Raw genomic sequence first — 26,772 nt, 5'->3', positions numbered from 1 at the left:
CCTACTGACACAGCCAACTGCGAGCTATTGCGTGCCCTTTTGAAACTGCCTATTGCCTCTTGCTAGCTACTGTGCACCCACTTGAACGAGCCCTTTTGTCAAATCTTGTGTGCCCTTGAAACAGCTAACTGTTAGCTATTGCATACCTTTGAAATTGTCTATTGCCTGCTACTGTGTGCCCACTTGACATAGGCCATTGCCTGACTTTGTTTGCCCGTCTGAAACAGCTAGATATTGTTTGCCCCTTTGAAATAGCATATTTGTGTACTGCCTGCTACTGGGTGCCCACCTGAAATAGCCCACTGGTAGCCACTGAGTGGTTCTCATACTTCAGCCCACATTGCTCCAGTCTACCCTCACCTATACGCCCCCTGCCTATGCTGAGCTAGACTGCACTTATCACTACCGCCACCCACTTACTACGATGCGTATTAATAAGACCAGGTGGCCACGTTGTTGTGCCTTACCATACCCATTATTGCCTTAATCATGTCCTCCTCTAAACATGTACCTTGTCCCACCGTGGATAGAAATAGCAGACTTTGAGCTAGATTATCCCGCCTGTACTAGCCCATATCTTATAACAACAAGGCCTTTAACCCCCAACACAAACTTACCTCACGGTACCCTAAGCTATGTCCCAACCTAACTACACCTTGCAACAATACCACTCAACCTAAACTCATTCCAATAAAAATCCAGAACACAACCAACGTAACCATATTATCTGGAGCTTTGATCAACGCCAGGTCTCTAGTGGCCCACGCTACTGAAATAGCCGACACCTTATCCTCTGATAACCTTCACCTCCTGGCAGTCACCGACTCATGGCTGCACGAAGCAGCAGGTCCAGCACTGTCTCTAGCTATTCCTGAAAACTACCAATTAATCAGAATGGACAGACCCAACAGTAGAGGAGGTGGTTTAGCAGTCATAGCAAAAACTAACCTCGCTCTACGACTACTAGCTCAACCTCCCCTCAAATCATGTGAACTCCTCATTGCCAAATTGTCTATCTCCAACTGCTACACCTTAACAATCGACCTAATACAGAGGCCACCTGGCCCCATTGGGACCTTCTAGGAGGATCTATCTAGCCTCTTAGCCAACAACACTAAAGAGACCTCACAAATCCTATTACTAGGTGATTTGAACTTAGGATTCAATGACCCTGATGACAAACCAGCCCAATCTATAGCCACTGTGCTAGCTGAACATGGCCTAGCCAAAAAGTTCTCACCCTAACCCACAACAAAGGAAGCATTCTGGACTGGGTTGCTACCTTGAACTGTGATACCACCATTACCAAAACTACCCCTCAACAGACCACTACCTTATCGACTTTACATTAACTCTCAATAAACAAATTACCAAAGAGAAAATGATGGCACTACCCCTACCCACCAGAGCCAAAAAAAAATAATTCCAGACAATCTCCTGCCATTGCTATTGCCAGCTATCAATGCTCTTCCCAATTACCTGCATCCTGAGCTTCTGGTAGAAAGCTACAATGATGCTACGAAGAAAACACTAGGCACTATTGCTCCTCTAAAACTTCAAAAAAGTAACCAACAAGCACACCTAAACGCCTGGTTCACCCCCCACTTAAAAGAACTAAGAATGTAAAAAAGGAAACTAGAATCCAAATGGCGCCACATCCCTTCTGAAGAAAATAAACTGATTCTTAAACTCTTTGCTAACAATTACAAAAAAGAAATCCTACTCACAAAATACATCTCTTTAATGAAAGAATTTGCAATGCAAGCTCCAACACCAGGGAATTATTTGCTATCCTAAGGGAGCTGGAATTCCCCGTGCCCCCACCTGACAACATAGTTAAAGACAAACAATGGTGCACTAGCATTCAAAATGCTCTAACAAATAAACTTAAAACACTCCGCAAGAGCTAAGACATAGATAAGGAAGGGAGGGGGAAGGAAATGGAAACAGGCAGGCAACTACCATACTAGGCCTGCCGACATTTCTGGTAGAGCCGGAGAAAAACAAAAGGTGAGGGAGAGGGGTGCAGAAAGGGAGGGGAGGAACAAAACAAGCAACTATCATACTAGGCCTGACGATATTTCAGATATTGCTGAAACAGACGAGCTTGCTATCATATTAGGTCCAGGGACAATTCTGATAGAGTAAGTGCATAGAAGAAAGTAAGGGGAGGAGATGGGAAAAGGGAGAAGGGAAAGGAGGAGAGAACAGAGAGTAAGCAGTCAGCAATGAGAGTCTTCTCCACATTGGCATCAGCAGACCCTATCAAAATAGCCTTCGGTGTACCCCAAGGTTCTTGCGTCTCGCCAACTCTGTACAATATCTTTACCAAGCCCCTATTTGACAAATTGGACAGACTGGGTGTTACCTACACTAATTACGCAGATGACACTCAGATCCTCATTACCCTTTCGGGCAATTTCGACTCTGATACGGCCTTGTTAAACAAAATATACCTCATCATTCAGGCATGGATGGCCACGCATGGCCTATGCCTGAATGATGATAAAACGGAAATCCTGCTCCTCGGATCCACTGCCAACCTAAAACAGCTCAGCCCCAACTACTTACATTTAATATTGATGGCAATATAATCACAGTTGCCAAAGCAGTGAAAACACCAGGCTTTCACCTTGACTCAGCCTTAACATTAGAGAAACAAGTGAACTCCTTAGAATCATCTACTGCCTACACGTGCAAGCTCTTTAGGGCAAGTAGAGCTTTCCTCACCCAAGCCAGCTGCATCATCATTGCCAACGCCCTAATACTTTCCAAACTTGACTATTGCAATGCCCTGTATTTAGGAGCTAACAAATACATAATTGACAAAATTCAAACATTGCAAAACAATGCCCTTTAACTGCCCTCAACCTACCTTCCAAAGAACACATTTCAAACAAAAGAAGAGAACACAAATGGCTCAAAATCTGCGACAGAATCTCACTTTAAACAGCGTCACTCATCTTGAAATGTCTTAACAACGCTGCCCCCCCTACCTGGCAGCAAGCATAGTGAGAAAAACTTTGACTCGCCCCACCAGAACCGCTAATTCCTACTGCCTACAGATACCTACATTTAAACTGAAAACAACAGGCGGCAGCAGCTTCCCAGTTAAGGCAGCTCAATACTGGAATGCTCTCCCACTTGACATTAGAGCAGACCAATCCTACTATAGCTTTAGACAAATATTCCCACATGGCTACACTCTAACGACCCCCAAGAATAACCATGTTTCAATTAACACCCATAGATCCCACTATCTGACTGTATATATATATATTTTCTTTCATTGATTTGTCGAGATATAATGCTTCATATTACCTTGTAACTAAGCTTTTAAGTAATCATGTTTTTCTCCTCTCTGTTGCGCCTAGTTACCTTTGGGTTTGGCGCGCCATACAAAATCAATAAACAAACAAAGCGGCAGGTGACCCCTATCTGTCTTTGTCTGTGGGTGCATTCCCTAAGACATTGGCTGCCTGACTACCGAGGGACCTCCCCTCACTGCCTAGGACAGCCTGAAAAGAAGAAAAAAAAACAGGAAAACAGGATATGTTACAAAAGATTGGGCTGTTGCTTCATCAAGCAGCAGCCCGATCCACGGCCTCTGCCACACATGTTTAGTGTGACAGGGGCCAGGGCTTTATTTAGGAAGACAAAAGAAGAAATCACACACCTTCTTTTGCCGTGATGACCAGTCATCGCGGCAAAAGAAGGTGTGTGTGTTTTTTTTTGTCTTCATGAATAGGCTCCTAATGGAGCCTGGGGCTGCACAAAGGCCGGACCCTGGCCCTGTTTGACGAAATAAATGTGATTTGAACACATTTATGCAAAAAGTGATGCAAGGCACAGAAGCAAACGGGCTCGGGGGCCAGTTTTGCTGGCCACTGTGGGCCGTTGCACCACTTAGCACCCCTTGATACTGGTAGTTTTCACAAATGGCATCGCCCAATGCGATGTGAAATGTACCATTTGCCACAAATGTCCCAAAATGTGCAGCTCCAGATGCTAAAGATGGCCTTTACCCCTGTTCCCCTTTCATGTATTCGTCCACCCCCTTTAGACCATTGGCCCTCCCTTTCCTTGGACCGTGCTTCGACTTGGCAACTTGCCCCAGCTGTTAGCCCAGTGTCCTGGAAGGATTTTTTAGGGTCCCCTCTGTTTTCCGTTACACCTTGCTGTAGTACCCCCTTTTGGGCCGGGGGGAGAAAACATCGTAGTTCTCTGCACACCCGACCTACTATTTTTATGTACGCTTTCAACAAAGATGATTTTGAAATCTTTATTTTCAAAATCGATTTACTAACCAACGTACCTAAACTGCGAGAAGAGTTAAAGTTTTGTGAGTTCATGGCTACCCTGTGTTTCTTCTTCTCGCCAACATTTCTGTAATATTTAAAAAACACATTACCAAATGTGGCGCTGCTCACAAGGGCGTATTTTGTGAAAGAAAACAGAGGGTTTTGCATAGATTCCAACTTTTCAGAGTGGGCTCGAGGGTCACTTGTGTGGGGCCCACACTCCTATGCCCTGCCCTGCAAACATTGCATATTTGCATAACCACACTCACCACCTTAAAAAAGATATAACATACTATGAACCCACCTCGTTGAGGGCATTTTGCTTTAGCATCAAGAACACGCACAGTTCACTTTGATATAACTTTTGTGATAGTTTTAATAGTGTACATAAGCGTATTTTCCCCAAAAGCAATTACCTATCCTTAAGCGACTGTGCGTTGCCATTAGTTTGGCAGGAGGGCATTTCAACTTATTTGCATCACTCATTGGAAGCGTGTACTACACTGCACTTTTGGCTTACCTCACTAACTCAGTGTTACAAAGTGTTATGATTGCAATGGTGGGCCTTGTGATCTTGGGAAAAAGACTCTGTTTACTATCAGTAACTTTCTTGACATATTGAAACAATCATTAGGTAATCGTCGAGTAAATGAGCAAAAACAGTTTTCACATTGTATACAGTCCTATGATTATTTTAGCAGGTCTATTTTTAACTGGGCCTACCAATACCCTGTAAAAATGATTATATAACACTTAAATCAGTTTCCCCCCCAAATGGGCGAACAATTTTAAAGTAAAGTAACAATAGATGATTTGCTCAAGATCACACTGGAGAAGCTCGCATTTGAACCTAGTCTGCAGTTTAGGCCTCTGACTGACCGCACAGCTGCTCAGATCTGGTTTTAAAAAATACATTATAAACCGATCTGACCTAACACATAAATCCTGGTAGAAGTGCATTAAGAAAAAGGAGTATGATTGTAGATCACACTCACCATTCAGTATAGAAGTACGTAAGTAATGTTGATAGAACAGAGGTCCCATGGTCCTCCTTTCTCCTGCAGCAGCAGTGGCCAGGGAAGGCGCCAGGGCATTTAATTGTTTTCAAATTAGAGGTGCCCGGGCATTTCAACCTTTTCATGTGAGGAGCCTTCACTCAGAGTGGCCGTCTCAAAAATAAAGCCACACATTGACTCACTTTCTGCAGAGACAGGCCCACACTTCCCATTAGTACTTGCTCTGTAAAATCAAATTGACTTCTGCTGAATATACTAATAGGAATGTATTTTGAGAAAATAAAAGCCCTACTGGAGAATTTTGTGTTTACTTGCACGGTTTCTATGTTTGGATTGGAAGTGATTGCCCTACTGTCTTGTAATGCCTCCCCAACAACATATCCATTGAAAATGATGGCATCACACATCTGCAGCCATCTCTATAAAAAAAAAAAAAACACCAACACAGAGGGGCGGGGCAGGGGTCCCGAAAATTTTCTTTTTTTGCTCAGGGGGGCCTTGGCATGAAAAGTATGAAGACCACTGGCCTAGGAGGTCAGGAATGGAGCCTTCTTCCCCCTGGTGTCACTCTCTCTACTTGCACGCCGAGTCTCACCTGACCCTCTCCTACTCTGGGTCTCTAGATGCTCTCCTCTTACCACGCTTCTGTCGCTTTGATCTTACACTTTGCCGTCCTACCTCCACCCTTTGGATTTACGTATCTGCTAGACTCCTTTTTTTCACCAGTATCACTACCTCCAACTATCACGCTGCTACTCTCTTCGCTGGTAGCTTTCTCCTCCCTCCTTCCTACTACTCAGTTTCCTTGCTACTACCTCTCATTACTACCTATTTGCCCCTATGACTAGTCTTACTCCACTACCGCTTGTAACTACTACTGCCTATGTACTACCACTCCTCACTACCACATATCTGCCTTTACTGCTACTACTACTACTGCTCTACTACTACTGCGTCTTCTCTCTAGTCACTTCTTTATGGTGCTACTTTCGCTACTTCTTACTACTATGACTGTGCCCCCCTGTGACTACTACTATGCTACTCCTACTACCACTAACTTCCAACTACCATTCCCTCATCTCTCCTCCTACCACTACTCCACTGCTCCAAAACTACTAGTATTTCCCCTACTCCTACTACACTCACTCCTTATGTTCACGCACCATCACTCTGTAGACACCCCCTCTCTCTAGTAGCCTCCAAACTCCTTCTGCACTCTCCTCCTTTGGTCTCTCTGATGTCCTCTTCCACCTTCTGTCTTCACCAAATTGACCCACACTAGACTATTCTCAGACTCATTTGTAAATACTTCATCCCTTCTTAGGATTGGTCCACTTACCCCACCAATCGCTTGTCTGTCTATAGGGGTGTGTGACAGAGGGGTCCTGGGGAGGCTTCCTAGAGGCTTCTTTTTTTTATTGTTTAAAACACACACCTAGCTCGAGAGCAGCAGAGCACTGTACAGAGTGTGGGTAGCCAGCATTAGGACTACCATCTTTTAACAGTAGCGCAGTACTGTGAGGTTTGTGCATCAGTATGTGCGTTCATTGGAATTATAATAGATATTGATAATAATAATAAAATATTTATATAGCGCTTTGGTCCAAAGCACTTTACATTGCACATTTTTATATACATTATTACCCAATCAGAATTGGTACTCACTTTATCGACCTCAGCCGGATGAAAGGATGAGTAAACCTGCCGGGATTTGAACCTGCAACCTACAGATCAAACACAGATCACAGCAACAAACACTCAGCCCGCTGAGCCACCTTAACGGCTAGTCCTTGGTCAGGTGTTGTTGAAAAAGCCATGTTTTGAAAGATTTGCGAAACTGGAGAATTGTGGGGGCATTCCGAACCGACACCGGGATTGAGTTCCAGATGGTGGATGCATGACAAGAGAAGGATTGTTTACGGGTCCTCTCTTTGCAGACGAGTTGTGATTCAAGCCGGTAGGTTGATTTGCTACGCAGGGAGCGTGTGCCACCAGATATATGTGGAGCTTAGCCGCCAGGTACACCAGTATGCTACTCGTACCTGCTTTGTAGATGATACATACAGTCTTGAACAGTATCCATGCTCGGAGTGGAAGCCAATGTAGTTTGCTTGTAGGCCCTGACCCATTTGAATGCAGTCTTGCCGTGTTTTGGGCATGTAAAGATCAGCTATTGCTAGAGGACTGCTGTCCCACTACTTGGTCTCCTGGTGGGCCTTTCATTATTGTTTTAAAAGGACCTGGTGGCCTAGTGGAGTCCCCTCTCTTAATGGGGAATCACTGGTGGCTTAGTGTGTCTCTTTCTCTTGAAGCTATGTGCTCCTCCAAACTGCAAAATGTGTCTCATTGCTGCGAAGAGGCAGCATTCGAGTACTGGCTTTGCCACCTCCTGCGTGGGCTCTCACAGACTCTCTCTGCTGGTGCAGCACCTCTCATGGCCCTCTGGGGGTGTGTTGGGGTGCCGGGCCTCTGGTGTCGCCTGCTCTCGGCAGGCATCCCACTACGGCCTCAGAGGCACCAGCCTGTGATGCAGCACTAGGCCGTGGTCTTCTTCATGGTGTCCCTCTATTTCATCCGTGCAGCCTCTGGTGCTGCTGCTCCTTCTTTCCACGGCAGTGGCGCCCCCAGACATTTTTTATAGGGGTGGCCTGATGAGGACATAGGAAATCTTGGGGCGGCACACCAAAACAAACACACAATTAAATTTCAGGAAATCTATTATGCCGTTGTAGTATATAGTCAAGTTGAAAACTATGTACACATCAGAGTTAAGGAATTACATACTGATATAGTTCAATGTATTATTTAATTGTTAACTAATTAATGTATCTGATTTGCATAGACTAATACCAGTACAGTTAACAGTTTGTGTTCCACAATCCTGTTTGTGCGAGACTTGTCCTTGGCCTCAAGCCGTAGGATCGTATGTCTTCGGCCCTGAAATCTCTTCATTGGCTCCCAGTGGCTGCAAGGATTAAATCCAAGACCCTTTGCATTGTCCCAGGACTTTCTGGGGTCTGGTTCCAAAATACCTCCAACTTTCCCTCTGTAAATACCTTCCCACTCAAGCTCTTCACTCCTCCAACTCACTAAGGGTCTGTCGCTTCTCCAGGCAACGAGTTGGTGGCAGATCTCTTACCTCAGCAGTGGCCTCCCTCTGCAACAGCCTCCCTGCCACTCTGACACTTGAGGAGAACCATCTCCGGAAGCACCTCAAGACCTTCCTCTTTGCTTCTACCTTCGCTCCCCCTCTCCTCTGCTGATCTGTCTGCTTTGGCACAATGCACCTGCTGGTTTTTTCCACTGCTTTTGGGCCGAGGTCCATGCCCACCCAGCCACTCATCTGCACTTGGGTCTGTATCTGTTACCCTACAGTCCCCTTACCTGCACTTACCAGACACACCTTGTCTGCGCTCAAAACCTGCACTTGTCACCTTGCTGGCTGCACTACCTTTTGTATTGTTGTACCCTTTGCTCAGCACCTCCAACTTTTCCCCTCTCCCTTACACCTTCCCCCTTCCCTCCCCCCTGCACTTGCACGTTCTCAATGTCACTGGGCCTGGTAAGATTGTTGTTTTGTCTTCCCTTGTTCCCCTCCCTTGCCCTGTCGCGCTCTGAAACACTTGTGTATGAGTGCGATACAAATAAAATATCATATCATATATCATAGCCGGAGAATCCTCTAAATCCTCACTCATGAGTTTTTAATTGCCAAAATGTCTATCGAATATGGTGCACTCAGCAGGGTTTGACTTAAGCAGGAATAGAATACTAGGTGCATCTTGCCATTGGACTGCATTTACGATGGAATGCACCCAGTGGTACATTTTACCCATTGGTTTCCATAAAAGAATCTTAGGGAAGTCAGGTTGATGGTAATATGAGGGTTTGCCAAAAGGCTTATTTTCAGTTTCTGAAATTGCAGCTCTTCTGCTATCCCCAATTTAGTTTTCAGAATGTTACTTGTAAGTTTGAGCAACACATCTTTCCTTTACTATTTTCTGTTTCACTGAGAAAAACAACCCAGGTAAAGTCACCACCTGCCAGTGTGCATAAAAAAACTCAGACAGTTCAAATGTTAGACTTTCTTAGGAATACTCTTACTCTTCATGTAGTGGGTGGGATTGGCCATAGGAATTAGCATGGCCATGGGCAGTCAGCTGGCTGGTAGATAAAACACCCTCAAGTGTCCCTCCTCGCAAGTCCTGTCTTTCCTAATTTTACTCCAGTTCAATAGTTTCAGCTTACAAAATAGAATGAAGTAAAACTAAGGTAAAAGTGAACCTCTCTGGGCAGTTGCCCCTCTGGTCCTTGGCTGTTCTGGTGAACTCTCCTCTGGTCCTTGGCTCCATTGCAGGTGAACCTTTGGTCCATCCCTCCTTTGGTCTTTGGCTCTCTGGTGAGTTGGTCGCAAAAACAAGAGGCAAGACCCTTACATTTTCTGTCAATCATACAAAAAAGTACCTTAGTTACCTGAAACTCATATAACAAGTGCTCCACAGAGCTGACAAAATATCGAAAACGTTCACCGTACAGAGCCATATCTTTTAAGGTCTGCAAACGTTAATGTTATAACAAAGCAATCTTGGCCTGATCACTCTGCTACTGCATTAGCCCCCTACCCGATTACTTGCAGATTCTGACGCTCCAAGAAAGTGTGAAAATGGCAGATGGTGTGCAATGAAAGACTCAATATCATAGCATAACAGGACATTACAGAGTGTGGGGCAGTACTCTGGACGTCACAAGCAACTTCAATGGCTGGGAGCAACAGGGGAGAAAATGTAATGTTGGTTCAACCACAGTTACTAGCAACTCTGGTACACTGACTGGTTGGTGAGACTGTCTGCCTTTCAAATCAAGTGATCGGAGACCGGGGGAGGGCCAGTGCAGCAATGATATGTGACAGTATTGGGGCGACTAGCAGAGGAGCACCATGGTACACCAATTTGTCCCTACACTTATTAAAACTGTCCTATTGTAAGGGTGAAACATAATCGCTGATAAGCACTCCAATTTTTGCAGTTGAAGTCAGGGTGAGATTGCATTATTTGCCCAGGATCACACGCTTATGCTAAACAGCGAAGCAGGGATTTTAACCCACTCTCCAATTTAGGCACGACCACCTTCTTCCATGCTTTACTTGGCCTACAATAATACTGTCGTATAAAGTTTACTTGCAAAATACACAAATTGCATAATAAAGCATCATGACAACATGTAAATCCTTACAGCAGCACGTTGAGATAAAATAATATCAGAGTACCTTTATTTTCCACACCCTGAATGGAAAACTATAAGATGCAAAAGGCAAACTATCTATTTACCCACTTTATTTTCAGCGCTTTAAGACCGCTGAAAATAAAAAGAAGTTGTGTAGTAAACTCACGTAGGTTTGGAGATTCGTCACAAACCTCCAGCGTGTTATGTATGGTTTTAAGAACATTAAGAACATTCAACTAAGGACATCAACGCAAACTTTACTTTTTAGCAAATCAAGCTATTAGAAATTATGTGTATGAACACATATTTCAAAGGGTGCTTTATTGTGTTGCTTGCTTTAACTGTCACATTTTTGTAAGGTGACTGGTGGTCTTTGGATAGCACAGACAACATGTTCATGTGTGGCATAAGTGCATGTAAATGAGCTGAGGGTAAACGTAACTCACTGTGACACCCCTTCACTAAATTCATTATCACATCTGGTGGATAACTGTGCCACCTCTTCCTCTCATAGAAAATCCTGGCCTGGTTTTCACGATTGCAGCAGAGTTTTGTCCTAGAGCTACGGATGCGAGACGTGCTTATTTATGGGTAATTGGTTCATTTGCATTGCACGTTTGCACCGTCATGTTGCCTCCCCGGGATCTCCCATGTAACTCTCCTTTTCTCATGTCCATTAACCATTTTACATGTCCCTGCACTATTACTCCCACTTGTGTGACCTTTCTTTGAAACTGCGCACACACAGTTTGCGCACATGCACCTGTGTGTACAGGAATGTAGTAATCTACATGCAGACCGTTGCAAGGGTTCCTGTTTCTTCAATTACACACGTCATGCATGCACATTGCTCTTGGGCCCAATTTTCATTTGCACCCAAGATTTACCTCTGTTGATCAGCGCCTCTGTTTTTGTACATGTTTAGTGCTCCCTGTACAATCACATGCAAAACATTCCTAATTTAAAGGTACATCTTGCTGTTTGACCAAAAGCATCATATAGGTTGTCTCACACAGTCCCCTACATGTCTGAGCACCACAGCTGTTAAAGTATCTGATCCTAATATATTGAAGATAATTAAATATCCGTCAAAGGATAATGTTTTATGAAAATGTTCCTCTGGATGTCACTTACCTGCAAACTACCGTTATGGTGGAGCTCCACAAACGCACGTATCCTCTTACCCATGATGCCAATCCAGAAATATTGGCAGTGTGTCTGATACGCACGGGCCGGCACTGCACAACTTACATGAAGCCTGAGGAAACACGGAAATAACCACACTCTGGAAGTGCGAGCCAAAGCAGAAATGCGTGCGTCCAGGCTTGTTTATTTCCGGGTCAGTCCGGCCCTGACTCCAGACCATCGCGGGTAGCGGGCCGGGTCGCGGCAAAAAAGCAAAAATAAAAGACTTTTTTTCCGCACTGAACTGGGCATGTTATTGTCCAGGCACAGTTCAGTGTGAAAAAAAATAATAGTTTTTTGCTTGCTTTTTCGCGCCCCGCGGGGTGGCCCCCCCCTAGCCATCCCTTGGCGGCGCCCCTACACAGTGCCGGGTTCTCCAGAGCAAGTACGGAGGGCGGCCATACTCCTTTCAAGCAACGGTCAGGGTGTTGGGAAGGCTGGCTGCCTCCCACCCTTAGCAGGGACTGAGAGGTAAATCCCCTAAGGTGATACGCATTTGCATTTGCAAGGCAAGGGTCACAACCATTGTTAAGGAGAATTCTCTCTTTAGGCTGAATTTCCTAACCAGTGAGTCCCCCAGCAGCTTTGCTGGATTTCCGGAGTTTGTTTTTTTCTCCTGCCAAGAGTGAGACTCTTTTTCTCCCACTCTTGGACATGATTTATGGTGTTCCTTTGACTGTTAATGTGTTTTATGGGCTATGGAGTCCTTTACTCCATAGGGTCTCATGTGTTTTTACTATGTGTGCTACACAGCACCCTCCGTGCAGTAACACAGGGGTGTCATAGTGACACCCCACCATAGACTCCATACCCTGGGACTGACTACTGTCTCCAAGGGCATGTAAAGTCACCATTGGCTTTACTAGTCCCAAATTATGAACAGAAACCAGTACAAACCATCATATTATGGACGTACTGGTCAGGGCAATTCAATTGCCCCGGGGTCTATTAGTCAAGGGGGAACGTCTCCGTCCCCCCTGATCGAGTTTTGGCTGGTGGCAGTGGAAACTACTTTTTATATTCGACCGCGAATATATCCCTCTGGGATTTTCCCATTGTTCGAGGCAACCAACTTTAATTATTTAATTCTCATAGCCTCAAACATACCGCCGGTTTATTTATTTAATATTAATTTGCCGGTTGGTATTTTTTGCCAGGACTCGATTCTAAAATGGCGTTTGTGTTCTCTTCTGTGACTCCAACCCAAGTCGAGCCCTTTGTTCCACTTTTTGGCGGGCTTCTCCACAGAAGCCTCCAAAAGTGGTGCCACTCTGTGTGGGTACCACAGGGGGTGTGGGAGGGGTTTTAGGCACCCTGGACTGAGTTACACTTGGTAACTCAAGTCGCACTCTTGTGTGATTGGCCCAAGTGGTGAGCCGGCCGGCTCACCACTTAGCATGTTTGATTGACAGCTAGGCTGAGTGAATGGGGGTGTGCTGCATAAAAGCAGGGCTTTGGGGACTGGAACTTCAGAAGTCGCCACAGGACCTGAGAATCCGACGAGGGAGAAGCTGAGCCGACCTACCACGACGACACCACCGGTGGAGCCCTGCGGAACTGACTCACCACTTCCCGACGACAGAGAAGATCTCCCGGCTGGAGAGGTTTCTCCCCCTGACTGGTGGGCACAACCAGTTTACCTTCTTCTCTTCGCATCCCAGGATGTCTTGTGGTCGAATTGCCCGTGCCAAGCACCCCGGCAACCGGATAGCCACTTACCACTGGACCGTGAATAAAAGGACCGCTCCTTTTACCTGAGAACTCTGCGGCTGGTTTCTTCCCTGGCAGTGCAACGGACTCCTGTCTTCCTCCCCGACGAGATCCTCTCTTCCCCCGGAAGAAGCACCAACTTGCATCCGCTGCCAGGAACAACTGCCCCCGTTGGAGTATTCTCACCACTTTAAGGTACCGTGTCCGCCAGGCCTCCCTTTCTAAAGATTGCTACAAGGTAATAATAACCCCTTAACCTTCTGGACTGGGCTGGCCGCCTTGACCCTCTAACTGGTCCCTTTCTTGTGGTCCAACACTTTTTGAACCTTTGCAAGACTCTTGTGCACTTCAACCGTGTGACCCTGGACACATTTCGTTCTGATCCTCTGAAAGTGGATCCGGCCTATTGAACTCTAACTTCACGGTTTTACTTGCCTTCCTCTCTTGCGTTGATCTTACAAAAGTGTTGGGATCTGTTTCATATTATTCTCTGCTTTGCTCTCCCTTTTAAACCGAATTATTGGAGTGCCATCTACGTTAAGCGCTCACCGCTGTCTGAAAATAAGTGGGGCTTTACTTAAGACTTGTCTAATATTCTTCTAAGGGAGTGTATATCTTTTAGTGACCGCGTTTTTTAATTGCTTACTATTAGTGCCTGTGTGTTTTTCTAGATGTGGTTTTAAATAAATAATTATATCTCTTTTACACCAAGTCCTGGTCAGTGTTTACTTGTTCTACTATGTTCTTTTGACCTATTGTGAATACTCTGTATACTGCCTAACTCTTCTTTAGGGAAGTCTGACTGCTCAGCCACAGCTACCAAGTGAATCTGTGTGGTACAGACTGCTACCAAGTGGGTTTACTGCCAAACACCTGTAGTCTTAAATCTTTTGCAGTGGTCCCAGAGGGAATTGCATAGGTTTCTGCTTAACAACCATGATTAATAAATTCAAGAAGTCGAGAGAATCTTTGGAATTTTTGTTGTTTTAACTCGTCATATTCACTGTTTGAATACAGAAGCTATACAGACCAACCTATTATGTTGACATGGATATTTCTTTATAATAATGGGCTTTGATCCAATCTCAAACCCTTTGACATGGACAAATAATGGTGCTTAAGTACATTCTCATTGTCTCAAGTGTTAGATTGGTGTTCGATTGGTCTTACATCAACATCATTACACTAGTTAAGTCCCTGGTTTCTAAATATTTGAGACACCATGAACCCATGGGGGACGGGGACTGAAAAGCTCGAAATATACTGCACGTGCCTCTGACGAGGAGGAGCTGCCACTCATACACGTGTTGGATACTCCTCCATATTGACTCATGCCTTCATCTTTGTGGGATCATAAATTGAGTACCACAAATGTGGGTAATAATGATGTAATTATTAACACTGTTATCAAGTAGCCTGCACCTGGAATTTGAAGTATGTGGGCTATATAAAACACCAAATATTATTTCTTAATATTATATCCACTGGGAATATTTTGATGAACAGTCACGTGGTAGCCGTATATAGATCACAATGGAAATTATTTTCTCCTGATGCATGCTACAGTAAATGGATTATTTGTCCATTGTATTTGCAATCTCACAATCGTTAGGTAATGAAATATGTATTGAATCTGAAAAATACAAAATATGGAAAATAATGCAATTATGATTTTCACCCAGACACCTACGGAAGGAGACAATCCCCATTTTTCTTCCTAAAGTCGTCTTATTGGTGCAGACACAAGCAACAAGGTATGGAATTAGTTGCTGATGACGAGGAAGGTGACAGTGGAGGTGGTAGCGATTATATTGAGCCGGTGCTACCAGAATTCCGTGGGAAAGAAGCCATAAGGTATTGTATTTAAATAAATACTAAAATTATCTTGCATTTCCCCTCAAAACCGAATTTTTGGGTGCCAAGTCTGTGCAACATTTGTCCTCTTTTTTGGTTGTCTGATGGATGTTTTCTTTATCCTACTGGGAGACACTTTTTCCCACTGGTGACCCTTACAAGTCTTGCTCTCATTCTGGCACATTCTCTTTGCAAGACCAAACGTTTAGTGTTTTGTGGGACTTTTTCATACTCAAAACATCCCTGGAACTTGGCACGATTTCACGGTAAACAGAGGCTTGTTGTACATGGAACAGCAGGGTTTTGATTCAGAAATACCTTCATGTTATAGGATTCAAAGCTAAGTGAATGTAGCTCACACCACGCTTCCAGTTAAGTGTTTACTCTGAGCTTATGTAGTCATTCTGAATGAAAGCCCCAGCCATCTTCCTTGAGCCTCCCTCTTCCAACTGCCTCTTTTATACTCTCCTCTATGACATATCCTCATTCCACATTCCAAAGGTATTTCGTACTTCACCAACAAAACTGAAGTAACTTCTCATCAGATGGTCCAGAGTTTAAGGTAAGTTTTGTTCAGGTAACCTTCATAGTATGACCACCAGCAGCATAGCGACCACATTCCCCCTCAGCACACTGTATCTCATGCTGCTCTCATTCTGGAATTCTATTATGGCAACAGTCGCTACGCTGCACGCGCACTACGTACCTCCCCTTTATCAACCTACAATATAATCATTGAACTTCTCTGGTTGTTTTACAGAACGTCCTGACTTTCGACTGGGCAATCTCATTCCACCATCGCCTGGCCCAATCACTTCCTGCCTCCTGACCCATGCTCTCTCTCTTTCCCAGCCACCTTCACAGTTCTATTCATGTTCCATGTCCTTCCATCTTCCATCATGACAGAACTCTGGAAAACCTTTTTGACTTTACAAGGCTGTGACCACCTCATTTATCCTTGCCTCAGAGGCACAGGCAGCTTAACGCTCACAAACTCACCTTCTTGCACACGTCTCTCTTTGACACCTTTCCTCACATCATACCTGACCTTATTGGTAATTTAATTCTCCTTAATATGTGACCTGGCTCATTGCACATTTTCCCATGTCCATCTTGCTTTATTCATCCACGCAGGGCATAGTTTGCTGGTGGGTGTCCTTACCCTACTCAACTCAAAGAGAGACATTCCCCTAGTCACATGTGGGGAGAAACAAAGGCCATACTAAAGTAACTTCTCATCAGATGGTTCAAAGTTTACAGTAAGTTTTATTTAGCTAATCTTCATAGTAAGCCCACTGGCAGCATAGCGGCCATGCTCCCCCCACAGCACACCGCATCTCATACTGCTCTCATTCTGGAATTCCATTCAATCACATACATTCTATTATGGCAACAGTCGATATGCTGAAAGCACAGCACACACGCAGATACATATATATATATATATATATATATATATATATATATATTTTTTTTTTTTTTTTTTTTTTTTCAAATACCACTAAGCTACCTTTTGATCAGTCTTATGTCATGTGCATTCACTATGGATTAAACATGCATGAAACACTCAGGTGTTCTTGGGTACTTGGGACTAAGACATACAGCAACGAAGAAACAAAGCCAGATCATTGCAGAGAGAAGAGAAGTCATTTACTGCCTTTACGAATTGTAAATGGTCATTAGTCATATGTAATCTTAGCAGTAAAAACAAGTGATAGTTGGCCATAACCATAATTCTTCATTTAGATTACATCTCAGGACCATCCATTTGAGTGCAGTCCCAAGTGCGTAAGGGGGTGGATGGGTGTGTCTATAAAACCATACAAGTTAATGAATGTTCATATACTTCAGGTTACGGTTGAGGTATGAACAGATGACATGAAGCCAGAATGATAGCTTATAGGGTCTGTATTGTAGCAAAATAAAACTGAGGAATTAGGGTTTAATTTACGTCACGAAATGAGAATTCAACACAACAGAACAAAGTATGCTCCACTATAGGACCCTGATTTTCAGTCCTTCCCTATCCCCTAAGGTGCCACCCTCCTGGAGGGAAACAAACATTCACTCAGTCTCTGGAGGTTTATGTGCCCTGCATGTCTTTGTTGACACTGAAGCTATCTTGGCTTTCATAGATGTCAGGCTCTTGCACATCACCTGTACAAGAGATAATGACACCACCCTTCCTGCCTTGGGCAAGGAAGGACTGTCAGATCCTTTCAGGCTCGAGGAGGGCCTTGGTGTTTTTGGGCTCAACCCTCCTGAAAAGCAGCCTGACACCTCCTTGGATATGACTCCCCACCAAGAAGGAATTCTTTCTAGAGGTCTGAGCCTAGACCAGACCTTGTTTTCTATTGGATTCCTATCTTCTCACCTTCCTCTCTTTGATATTCCTTTTATTCTACTCTGTTACCTTCACCTCTGCCTCCATCTTTCTTTCCTTCCATCTTTTCTCCTAGACATCCTGCAATGCTCTGTTCTTTTCCTCCACCTTCCTCTCACACTTTATATGGTCTTCTCCTTATTCGCCTCTCTGCAATTATCCTCCTCCTCTCTCTCCTGGTATTTCCTCCCCCTATGTCAAGCTCTGACTCTCTTCTATTTGTTTCCTTTCTCTAGTGATGTTTTTTTCTCCTTCAAATTGCTCCTCTGCTCCTCCTTTATCACCTCCTCTTCCGCTCTCCTCTCCTTGTTTATCATCCCCTCTCCTTCTCTCTCTTGTTGGTCTCCTCACTTCCAAACCTCTCTTTTCTTATTCCTCTGCCTCCACTTCCTCCTTCCTATCATTTACCCAGTTTCTCCTACACACACTCTCCCTAACTCCCAGAATGTTTTAGACACCTTCCAGGTTGTTTAATCAATTAATGAGTAACATCTTACTGCAAGTAGTGATTTTAATAGGTGATCACTTTGCTGAACTACAATGACCCCATCTGTGTGTAATGTGAAAGCAGGGCCCAACTTGTGTCCCTTCATTGAGGCTTTATCCAGCGCAAGCACCATCTTGGATTCAGAGACCATGGACTGCATTTTGCATGGTCTGCTATGAATAGAAATGGCTTATGCTTCCATGTGGGTAAGCGAGGCAGGCTCTACATTGCATAGAGCTTTCACAAGCATGCGTGCAAGTGACATTTCTGGTTTCTTGATGTTTTGTGAACAATGGGCCTCATTACGAGTCCGGCGGTAACCACAGCGGTAAAACCGCCTGGTTACCGCCGGACTCGTATTACCATTCCGCCTCCGTGATTCCCGGAATTACCGGGTAATTACAACCCCGGTTTCCCGGGAATCACGTAGGCGGAATGGTGTTAATCCCCATTCCCATTGAGTCCTATAGGACTCAATGGGAATGGGGGATCATGGAAACACCGGCAGCATCTCGTAATGCTGCCGATGTTTCCTCGTCCGCCTGCAAGCGGGCGGTGTTAAACCGACCAGGTCAGACCTGGAGGAAACATCAACTCCCGCCTACAGGAGTTGTGATCGCCCGGCATGGAAACAACGGTGGCGGTGGGTTTACCGTCACTGTTATTTCCATACCGGGCGATTTGTAATGAGGCCCAATATGTCTTATGTTTAGTTGCTGAGCACCATGGGTGGGTCAGCAGTTCAGCAAACCACAGCAGTCCATCTTGGTGCTGCGTTTGTCACATTAATTTGCTGCAAAGTACATAACATGTCCTTGCTGGAGTTCCTTACATTTCTATAACTTAAAGGAAACATTGGAAGCTCCATAATTTAAATTAATATTGTTAAGGTCAATAGAGGGGTCATACATGTTAGGGCCAGGGTTAGGGACACCAGTTTACCCTGTGTGGTAGCATTCCAAGGACTAGTACTCGGTTCTGGGACTTAGGTAATCTCACTGTGCGAGGATCTCCATTTCCAGATATATATGGTTAGTAGTTGTTACAGTCTAGGTGGGGACTGTGAGACTGGTGATGGACCGGGGAGTTAGGGGGTGCATAGGGCACCTCCTCAGAGGGCTGCATCAGGGGGTGATTGGTGGCACCCAGCCCTCAAGTTCACCTAAATCCAAACACCTAGCCTAACACGGGACTTCATCACATTCTTTGGGGCATTTGTGTCTTCCATTTAAGTTGGTAAATAAAGAGTGTCACAGATGGTACAATGGACAGCCCAACTACCAGAGACGGTTCAAGAGTTTTTATTGATTTCTTAAGCAGAGTGCTAAGCACATCCCTCATTCTCTCTTCTAGATCTGGTTTTTCACACCTAAAGCATCTGTCTCTTGTCCATGGGTTAGTATATAGAGACTATTGTCCCCTAATGTCTAGTCCACAGCTTGCTGCCTGTAGTATCTTGTATGTCTGAGTGCTTGTTGAATTCTACATGGAATTTGGGGCCCTGGATATTCCATGATTGACCAGATGGGATTATCTACATGGTGGTTGCTTTTACCAGAGTCTCCTATCTAAGTACCTACTTGTACCCAGTAACAAAATAAAGATGCACCTTTTTATACATTCCTCGGTCCATCCTTGTTCCAGCATGCTGCTTGCCTTACCTGATAACCCAGAATGCTGCATTTTGGCTATGTGTTCGCTTCAAGAGTCTACACTGATAGGGGTGGGAATCTCCGACAACCGCCTAGCTCCCCTGTCCATCCCACTGAAGTGTTTCTTTTTTTTTAAAATTGTATTTGATCAAAGAAACTTCAACCTTTACAAAAAGAAAACATATAATTAACATTCAACTTCATCGCAATATAAAAAGAAAATTACATTTATTTCTTTAAAATCAAGTATACAACACAAAAAAAGAGGGAAGGGATAAAACCTTAAAACATCGTGGGTCGTCACAGCTATACATGTTCAAGTTGGATAACCCTGTAAGCAATATAACCAAAAGGATTCACCATCTTCAAAAGAAACGTATTCTACAATACTTGCAAAGAATGTGCAGTGCATGTAAACCAATTCAATGGACCATCAGATGTTTTAATGTTTCAGGTGTTTTTGTTTCATTCTTACAGAACAACATGAAGCTTCTTCCTCCTTAATCTTAGAGTGAAGCAATACAATTTCACCTGTATGGAATAAGTTCCATCTAAATCTACTGAAGTCTTCTCTGTAGTAAGGATTCGGAAATTCACCCAAATAATGAAGCATAACTTGAATTTGCAGAGTGTCTTGAATTGCCATCCAAGACACTCTGCAAATCTTCATATAGCATATTTACCGGGGGATTAAGGATGCGCCCATAAAATGTCAGCAGCATCCTCCACTTAACACTAACCTTCAGTTCAGGGAACCAGGCCCCAACTCAAAGCGGATAGCTGCCCCGGGCACAGCATTCGGGATTCTAAACATCCTCTTGCAGATAAAAGCTTACATTTTGTCAAAATGGTTCAAAGCTTCCGGACAAAGTAACTCCAAAATATATAGAGGTTTGGCGGCTTCCTTCCCCTCAAAGAAGATCCTACCCGGTTTTAATGAAAAGTTACCATATCTCTAGTTAATTATGATCATTTGATTAGATAATTAAAGGGCTCTCTGCGTAAGCTGTCTCTCCATAAAGGCCTTGTGAGGTATACTGCATATTGCGAAACCCCAAATATACAAAGTTCTCTACTACTTTGAATTTTTAATTCTCCAACCACTATGCATGAGTCGATATTTTCGTTTTTATAGTGAACTCAATAACTTTTCTTAGAATTTATGGATAAGAGATCGGCCTTAGCAAATGTAGAGAAGCACTTAGTAACCGCTGAAAGTCAATAGGGGTATGATCAACCAAAACGAAGTCATCCTCATAGGCCATCCATGATATACCCAACTGGTCAAACTTTGGAGGAGTAAAGGAAGAAGGTTCCAAATACTCGTCCACATCTGAGATATGAAGATTAAAGAGGCAGGGGTGCATATTTAACCAGAATATGGCTGGATCTTTCTCAAGAGTTGGCCTGATTGGTCCAATCTAATCTGGATCGAGTTGTTTTCATGGAGTCTTATGTGCAGTTTTAGTAGACCTTCATGGATATTCCACCTGGACAGTTTGGACCACAAAACATTCCTATGGACTCTATCAAACGCCGCTGACAGATCTATTGAGGTGGCATAGACAGAGTTAAATTTGCCCGATCATGCTAAATCCTGAAGACACCTTATAATAATCCCATTAATGATGATACTTTGAGATTTTCTAAAGCTAATCTGGCATTTTTTTTCATTGGCCAGCTTCAGTCTCTTAAGTTTCTAGAGGGATGAGAAGACCTTTCCCTCCACGTTCAGGATTGTAATTGGACGATCATTTTTGGGGTTGGTACTCACATCCCTCTTATAAATAGGAATAACATTCGCACTATGCCAGGACTGTGGAATGCACGCACCCAAGGCAATTTCCTTAACAGGAATAGACAAAACTGAGGACCACATGTCCGGATCCTTTTTGAATAATTTATTGGAAAGTCCACTAGGACCTGGAGCCATATAATTACTGGCATTCCGGATTACTATGTACACCAAGTCTTGATCGACGTCCAATTGCCATGTATTATCATTTGCTTTTTTATTAGCAACACAAAATGTAACTGAGTTTTTATCACCTTCATATAAAGAAGACAAGTGTTCTACCCATGCAGTCTCAGGGATTTGGTTCATCTGACTACTGACCTGCCCATTATTGGTTTTATTTATGATCTCGTGAGGCTAACTCAGGGGCAACGTACTTGCCTTGAAAGCAAGGCGACACAGAGCAACACAGGTTTGATCCCCGGGTCTGCACTTAGAAACCTCTGGGTATTAAGTGCGTTATAAATAACCTAGTATATCATATCATATCTCACAGCAGTCCCCCAAATCTTTATTCCTTAATTTCCTAAACATAAGCTCTGCGTCCTTCTGTGAGATCTGTGCACGCATATTCTTTAAGGTGTTTATATCATGTTTCTATACCTTAACTTCACCTTTTTTCATGAAAGTTTTAATTGACCTATCAGAGGAGGACTTTTCAATTCGCCTGATCTCTCTTCTCATTATCTTTTTAACCATAATAGTTTCATTGTTGAATACGTGACTCAGTATTTGGCTTTTTATGTCCAATTGTTGACCTGCCTTGGCCACACACACTGATGAAATACTGTCTGTAATTGAATACTGAAAGTTAGCAGCACTGAAGAAAGAGCTTTCAATCATATGGAGTGTCTACCAAAATAGCATTCATTTTACAGTGCATTTTCTTGATGGACCCCTCGTTCAGTTTTTACCGGTTCTTTCCACAATTCATTTGTAAACCTACAGGTGCCCCTATTTCCACTTTACCCAACTGAAAATCAAATTCCAGGCTCACCATACAATGGTCACTACAATCTGATGATTTAACAGTCATTTTACTACAGTGAACAAACAAATGTTTATCAATGAAGTAGTAGACCAAAACAGAGTTGGATGTCCCTCTACCGTGTAGATTTACTCGGGATGTTCCCAGGAACAGTCCCATTTGTCATTACTAAACCCAAAGAGTGCATCATACAGGACCATATTGAACGCCTTTCTTCTTTGCTCAATTGAACCGAGGTTGAAATGCTATGTTTCAAATATTCTTCCTCTGTCTCCCAATATTCTTCCTCGCTCTCAATTATACTGCAGCATGAGTTTAGGTCTCCTGCCAAGAGCACTACTCTGTTTATATGGACTGATTCCCAATCATTCACAATGTTGACCAAACCAACAAGCAAGGTATCCAAGCCACACACCTCTTTATTCCAATAGATGTTAATCTTTATTCCAATAGATGTTAATCATGAGAATTTGAGTTTCAAACCCTTTTGTACCGATGAACAATTCTACTATTAACCCACCCCCATTGTAGAGGGAATTTGTCTCGCAACCAGACTCTGACTCTGTTTGACAGCAACACCTCAGTGTTTCTGAATAAATGGATATGTCCTCTTGTATTCCAAGAAACCACACTGAGGCAGGATGGACTACTAAATATTCCTAGAGGATGCATGCAAGTGTATTGGACACTGAATTGCTGCCCCTGTCAGCCATGTCAAATCTTCCTCAATATCTTTTGGAACCTATATGGTGTGCAAATGCAACTCTTCTAGTGATCCCACCATTGGTTTTCACTGATACCAAAATCTTTTTCCCATCATGGCTATTAAATGATTTTGTGTCATGACGGTCAATGTCAATGTTATATTGACTCAACTCAAAGCCCAGCTGCGCCTCATTTATTATCATTTCATATAGACAACAAGAGCCAATATGCAAGATGCATGTGTCGGTTCTCCCGGGACTGCCAAACTCAACTCTTTCTATGTCATAGGATGAACTCAATCTTCGTTTTTTTACTTCAGAAAAAATAGACAACGCATTAGTCCTATTTCAGCAGAGTTGCTTTTGTTCCCGAAATGTACCACATAAACAGTCTGCATTTGTTGAACCCCCTGCAGATTGATATTTTCAAGGTTTTCAAGATCAATACTGACCCGCTTTATAGCTGGCTCGTCAACTACAATAATTGGGTCAGTCTGGACAGCAATGTTTACAATGCAACCATCAATTCCAGTTAGTGGATCATTTTGTTCAGGTGATACCAGAGCCTTTCCCATAGTATCAATATTTATAGTCGTAGTTTGAGTTTCAACTGTACAAGAAGGGACTGGGATTTGTTGGGAAGGAGCCTTCCCTTCATTTCCAAACTCTCCAAGCACTTTAGAATTAGGCAAGACTTCTGTTAACTGTTTTCTAAGAACTACAAGAGTCCAGGGGGAGGAGGGTCACTAAATAAAGATAGTTAGCATTGAAATATAAGGTGCACATAACTATTTAGATGGATATATTTTTAAAACTGTTAAATTGTAGTTATCTTTGCTCAAAGCACACAGTGAATACAGCCTGTGCTAGAAAAAGACTATAGGCAGGCTGGCAGAGAGACAAGGTAACTCAGCAGCTGTTCCTGTTCATCAATAGCCCATGCAGGCTAAGAATAGGAGTGTAAAGAGTCAATGCACCACATACAGAATTATGAAATCAGGTTTAAAAGAGATTGTAGGACCACATAAAAATATGAGTAAGATGTGTGGAGTATGAATGAAAATTAGTAATACAAATGTTTAGTTTTTACTGGGGGCTAGGCCTCAAAGTTTGTAAAAATCTGCAGGGCTGCAGTGTGTGTCTATGCAAGGTATTCATATGTTAAGTAGCATTGCTGCCAGGAATTGATGATGATGAAGAAAGGAAGACTTTGCAGAATCCCTTGTATGGATAGAATAACAGTTTTGGATGAGCTCTGCCGGTATCCAGTAACCAAGACAAGAGTATTTAAGCTCCAGGCCCAGCAGCAGTATTCAGGACCTGGGAGCCAGCTAATCAAGACAGAATGCTGGTCAGAAATGTCAGAGTCCTCTGCCAGTCCCCCAATCCTCATGATCTGTAAAAATTAAAATGTGTTATCTCTTGCAAGATAGACTCATGACCTTAATTCCCTAGAGGGGTGTATTTACTCTGGTTTGAGCGTAATCAGGGGGTACCCCAATATTTAAGGAGTATAAGTATGACCTGCCTTTCAGTGGTGACCCCTTGAGTGATGTGACCTCAATCTTCCGCTGTGCTTTGCAAAGCCCCATGCCAAGTCAGCCACGCCCAACTATAGTGACTGGTCTCCTAAAAAAAAACAAGTGTTTCCTGAGCGGTTTTAGTAGAAGCCATTTTAAAAAAAATCCTCTCTGCTCACTGAAGCAGGGCGTGGCTCCATAAAGACAGCCCAGCATAGGACTTCGGAACGGAGGAAACTCGAGTGAACAACGCCCACGTGAGTATACTCTTGCAAGTCATAACAAAATGGGAACATGTATGTATGGTATTATGGTGATGTGAATGGTATTATGGTGATCTGAAAGATATTATGGTGATGTTATGTTATGTTACTTGGCATTTGTATAGCACCTTATGTATCATTGGTATGATCTGAAAGCGCTGGTAGGTTGAACGCCCTTGGGAACTGTAGTTCAAGTCAGTAGAGAGAGAGAGTGTCGTACGGTGCGTGGGTGCCCCGGATATGTGTGCAGCTGGTGTAGTTGTTGGATAATAGCTGCTTCCTAGCGATAGGTGTGGTGCTGAGGAAATCAGTTGGATGTGTTCAGTCTGGTGGGTGGACACCTAGACTGGGTTCTGGTTGCGTTAGGCCTGAGGGACACCTTTGCGAACAGCTAGCCGGAATGTGCTCAGCTAGCTGCTTTTTATTAGGGTGATGAGGTGATCATGGATTTGTGTTTGTATGTGAACAGCTAGGCCAAATTAAGAGGGGTATAGCTGTGTTCTGGTTGAATGATGGTGTAGGCCTATAGGTTTGAAATGGTGGTTATCAGTATAAGCGCCTGAGACCAGGCACATGAGCAGGACAGTGGGGACGTACATAGTGACATATGGATATATAGCGACACAATGGATACATGTATATGTGGGATACAGATATATGGCAACATCATGGTGAACAGGTGTTGCCTCCGTCCGCAACGTCCGCTCCATCCGTTCTAGTCACTCTATCCGCTCCATCCACTCCATTTACTCCTTTTTCTCTGTTCGATCAACTAACATTCTGTTTACTGTGTCTATTCACTCCATTTACTCCATCCATCGACTCCATTCACTCCTATCATTCCCTCTAATCCATCCATTATGTCCTATCATGTGGGTGTGCACCATATAGGACAGCTTTGTTGTGTGCTGGGGGGTTTGGACACATCTTTGGGTGGTCATCGGTGTTATGGTAAGAGCCACGTTTTCAGTAGTTTGCGGAATGACAAGTAGTCTTTGGTGAGTCGGATGTGGGGTGGAAGCGAGTTCCATAGAGTGGGGGCCAAGGCTGAGAACGAGGATCCTCCTATGCTGACTGAGTTGGTGTTTGGAATCACTAAAAGGATGGCAGAGCTTGATTTTAGAGTGTGCGGTGGGTGGTAGGGTTTTAGTTTGTCTAGCAAGTATAGAGGGCTGGTCTTGTGGACTGCCCGGTGGGTGATGCATAGGGTTTTGAAAGTGGCCCTTCGTCCAACTGGGAGCCAGGGGAGAGTTCTGATAGCTGGAGAGGTGGTTCTCTTGGGCCCAGTGCTAGTAGCATTTTGGTGGCAGAGTTTTGTGCTCTTTGTAATTTAATGAGGTGCTATGCCCAGACTCCGAGATAGAGGAAGTTAGCGTAGTCTAGTCTCGACATTACAATGGACTGAACAGCGGCAAGTCTGTTAGGAAAGGAGAGGTAGGGAAAAATGCGTCTAAGAATGTTGAGGTGGTAATCACAAGACTTAGATACGTTGTTGATTTGGCGAGAGAGGTTTAGGTCAGAGTCGAGAGTGCATCCAAGGTTTTTTACTGTGGACGAGGTGGTGGGTGGATTGCTCATGGATGTGGGCTAAGGTAAAGGGTAGGGGAGAAGCTTGGTGTTGCTGCACACCATGATTCCGGTTTTAGTGGGGTTTAGGAGGAGGTGGTTTGTAGTCATCCAACGATCAATTT

The 26,772-nt window shown here is 43.7% G+C and overlaps 1 protein-coding gene across 1 annotated transcript in view; it reads left to right on the top strand.

The window, feature by feature from the left end:
• Positions 1-26,772, top strand: part of LOC138583119 (ATP-binding cassette sub-family A member 9-like) — a 2,601,648-nt gene that overhangs the window by 692,855 nt on the left and 1,882,021 nt on the right. Inside the window, exon 10 of the mRNA XM_069655079.1 lies at positions 15,118-15,289. Coding sequence (XP_069511180.1) covers positions 15,118-15,289 — 172 coding nt within the window. The remainder of the gene's footprint in view (positions 1-15,117; positions 15,290-26,772) is intronic.

Source organism: Ambystoma mexicanum, chromosome 3q, assembly GCF_040938575.1.
Source record: "Ambystoma mexicanum isolate Mex_15411 chromosome 3q, UKY_AmexF1_1, whole genome shotgun sequence".
NCBI lineage: Eukaryota > Metazoa > Chordata > Amphibia > Caudata > Ambystomatidae > Ambystoma > Ambystoma mexicanum.
The sequence above is the reverse complement of the archived record's forward strand: the minus strand, read 5'-3'. Positions and strand labels throughout refer to the sequence as shown.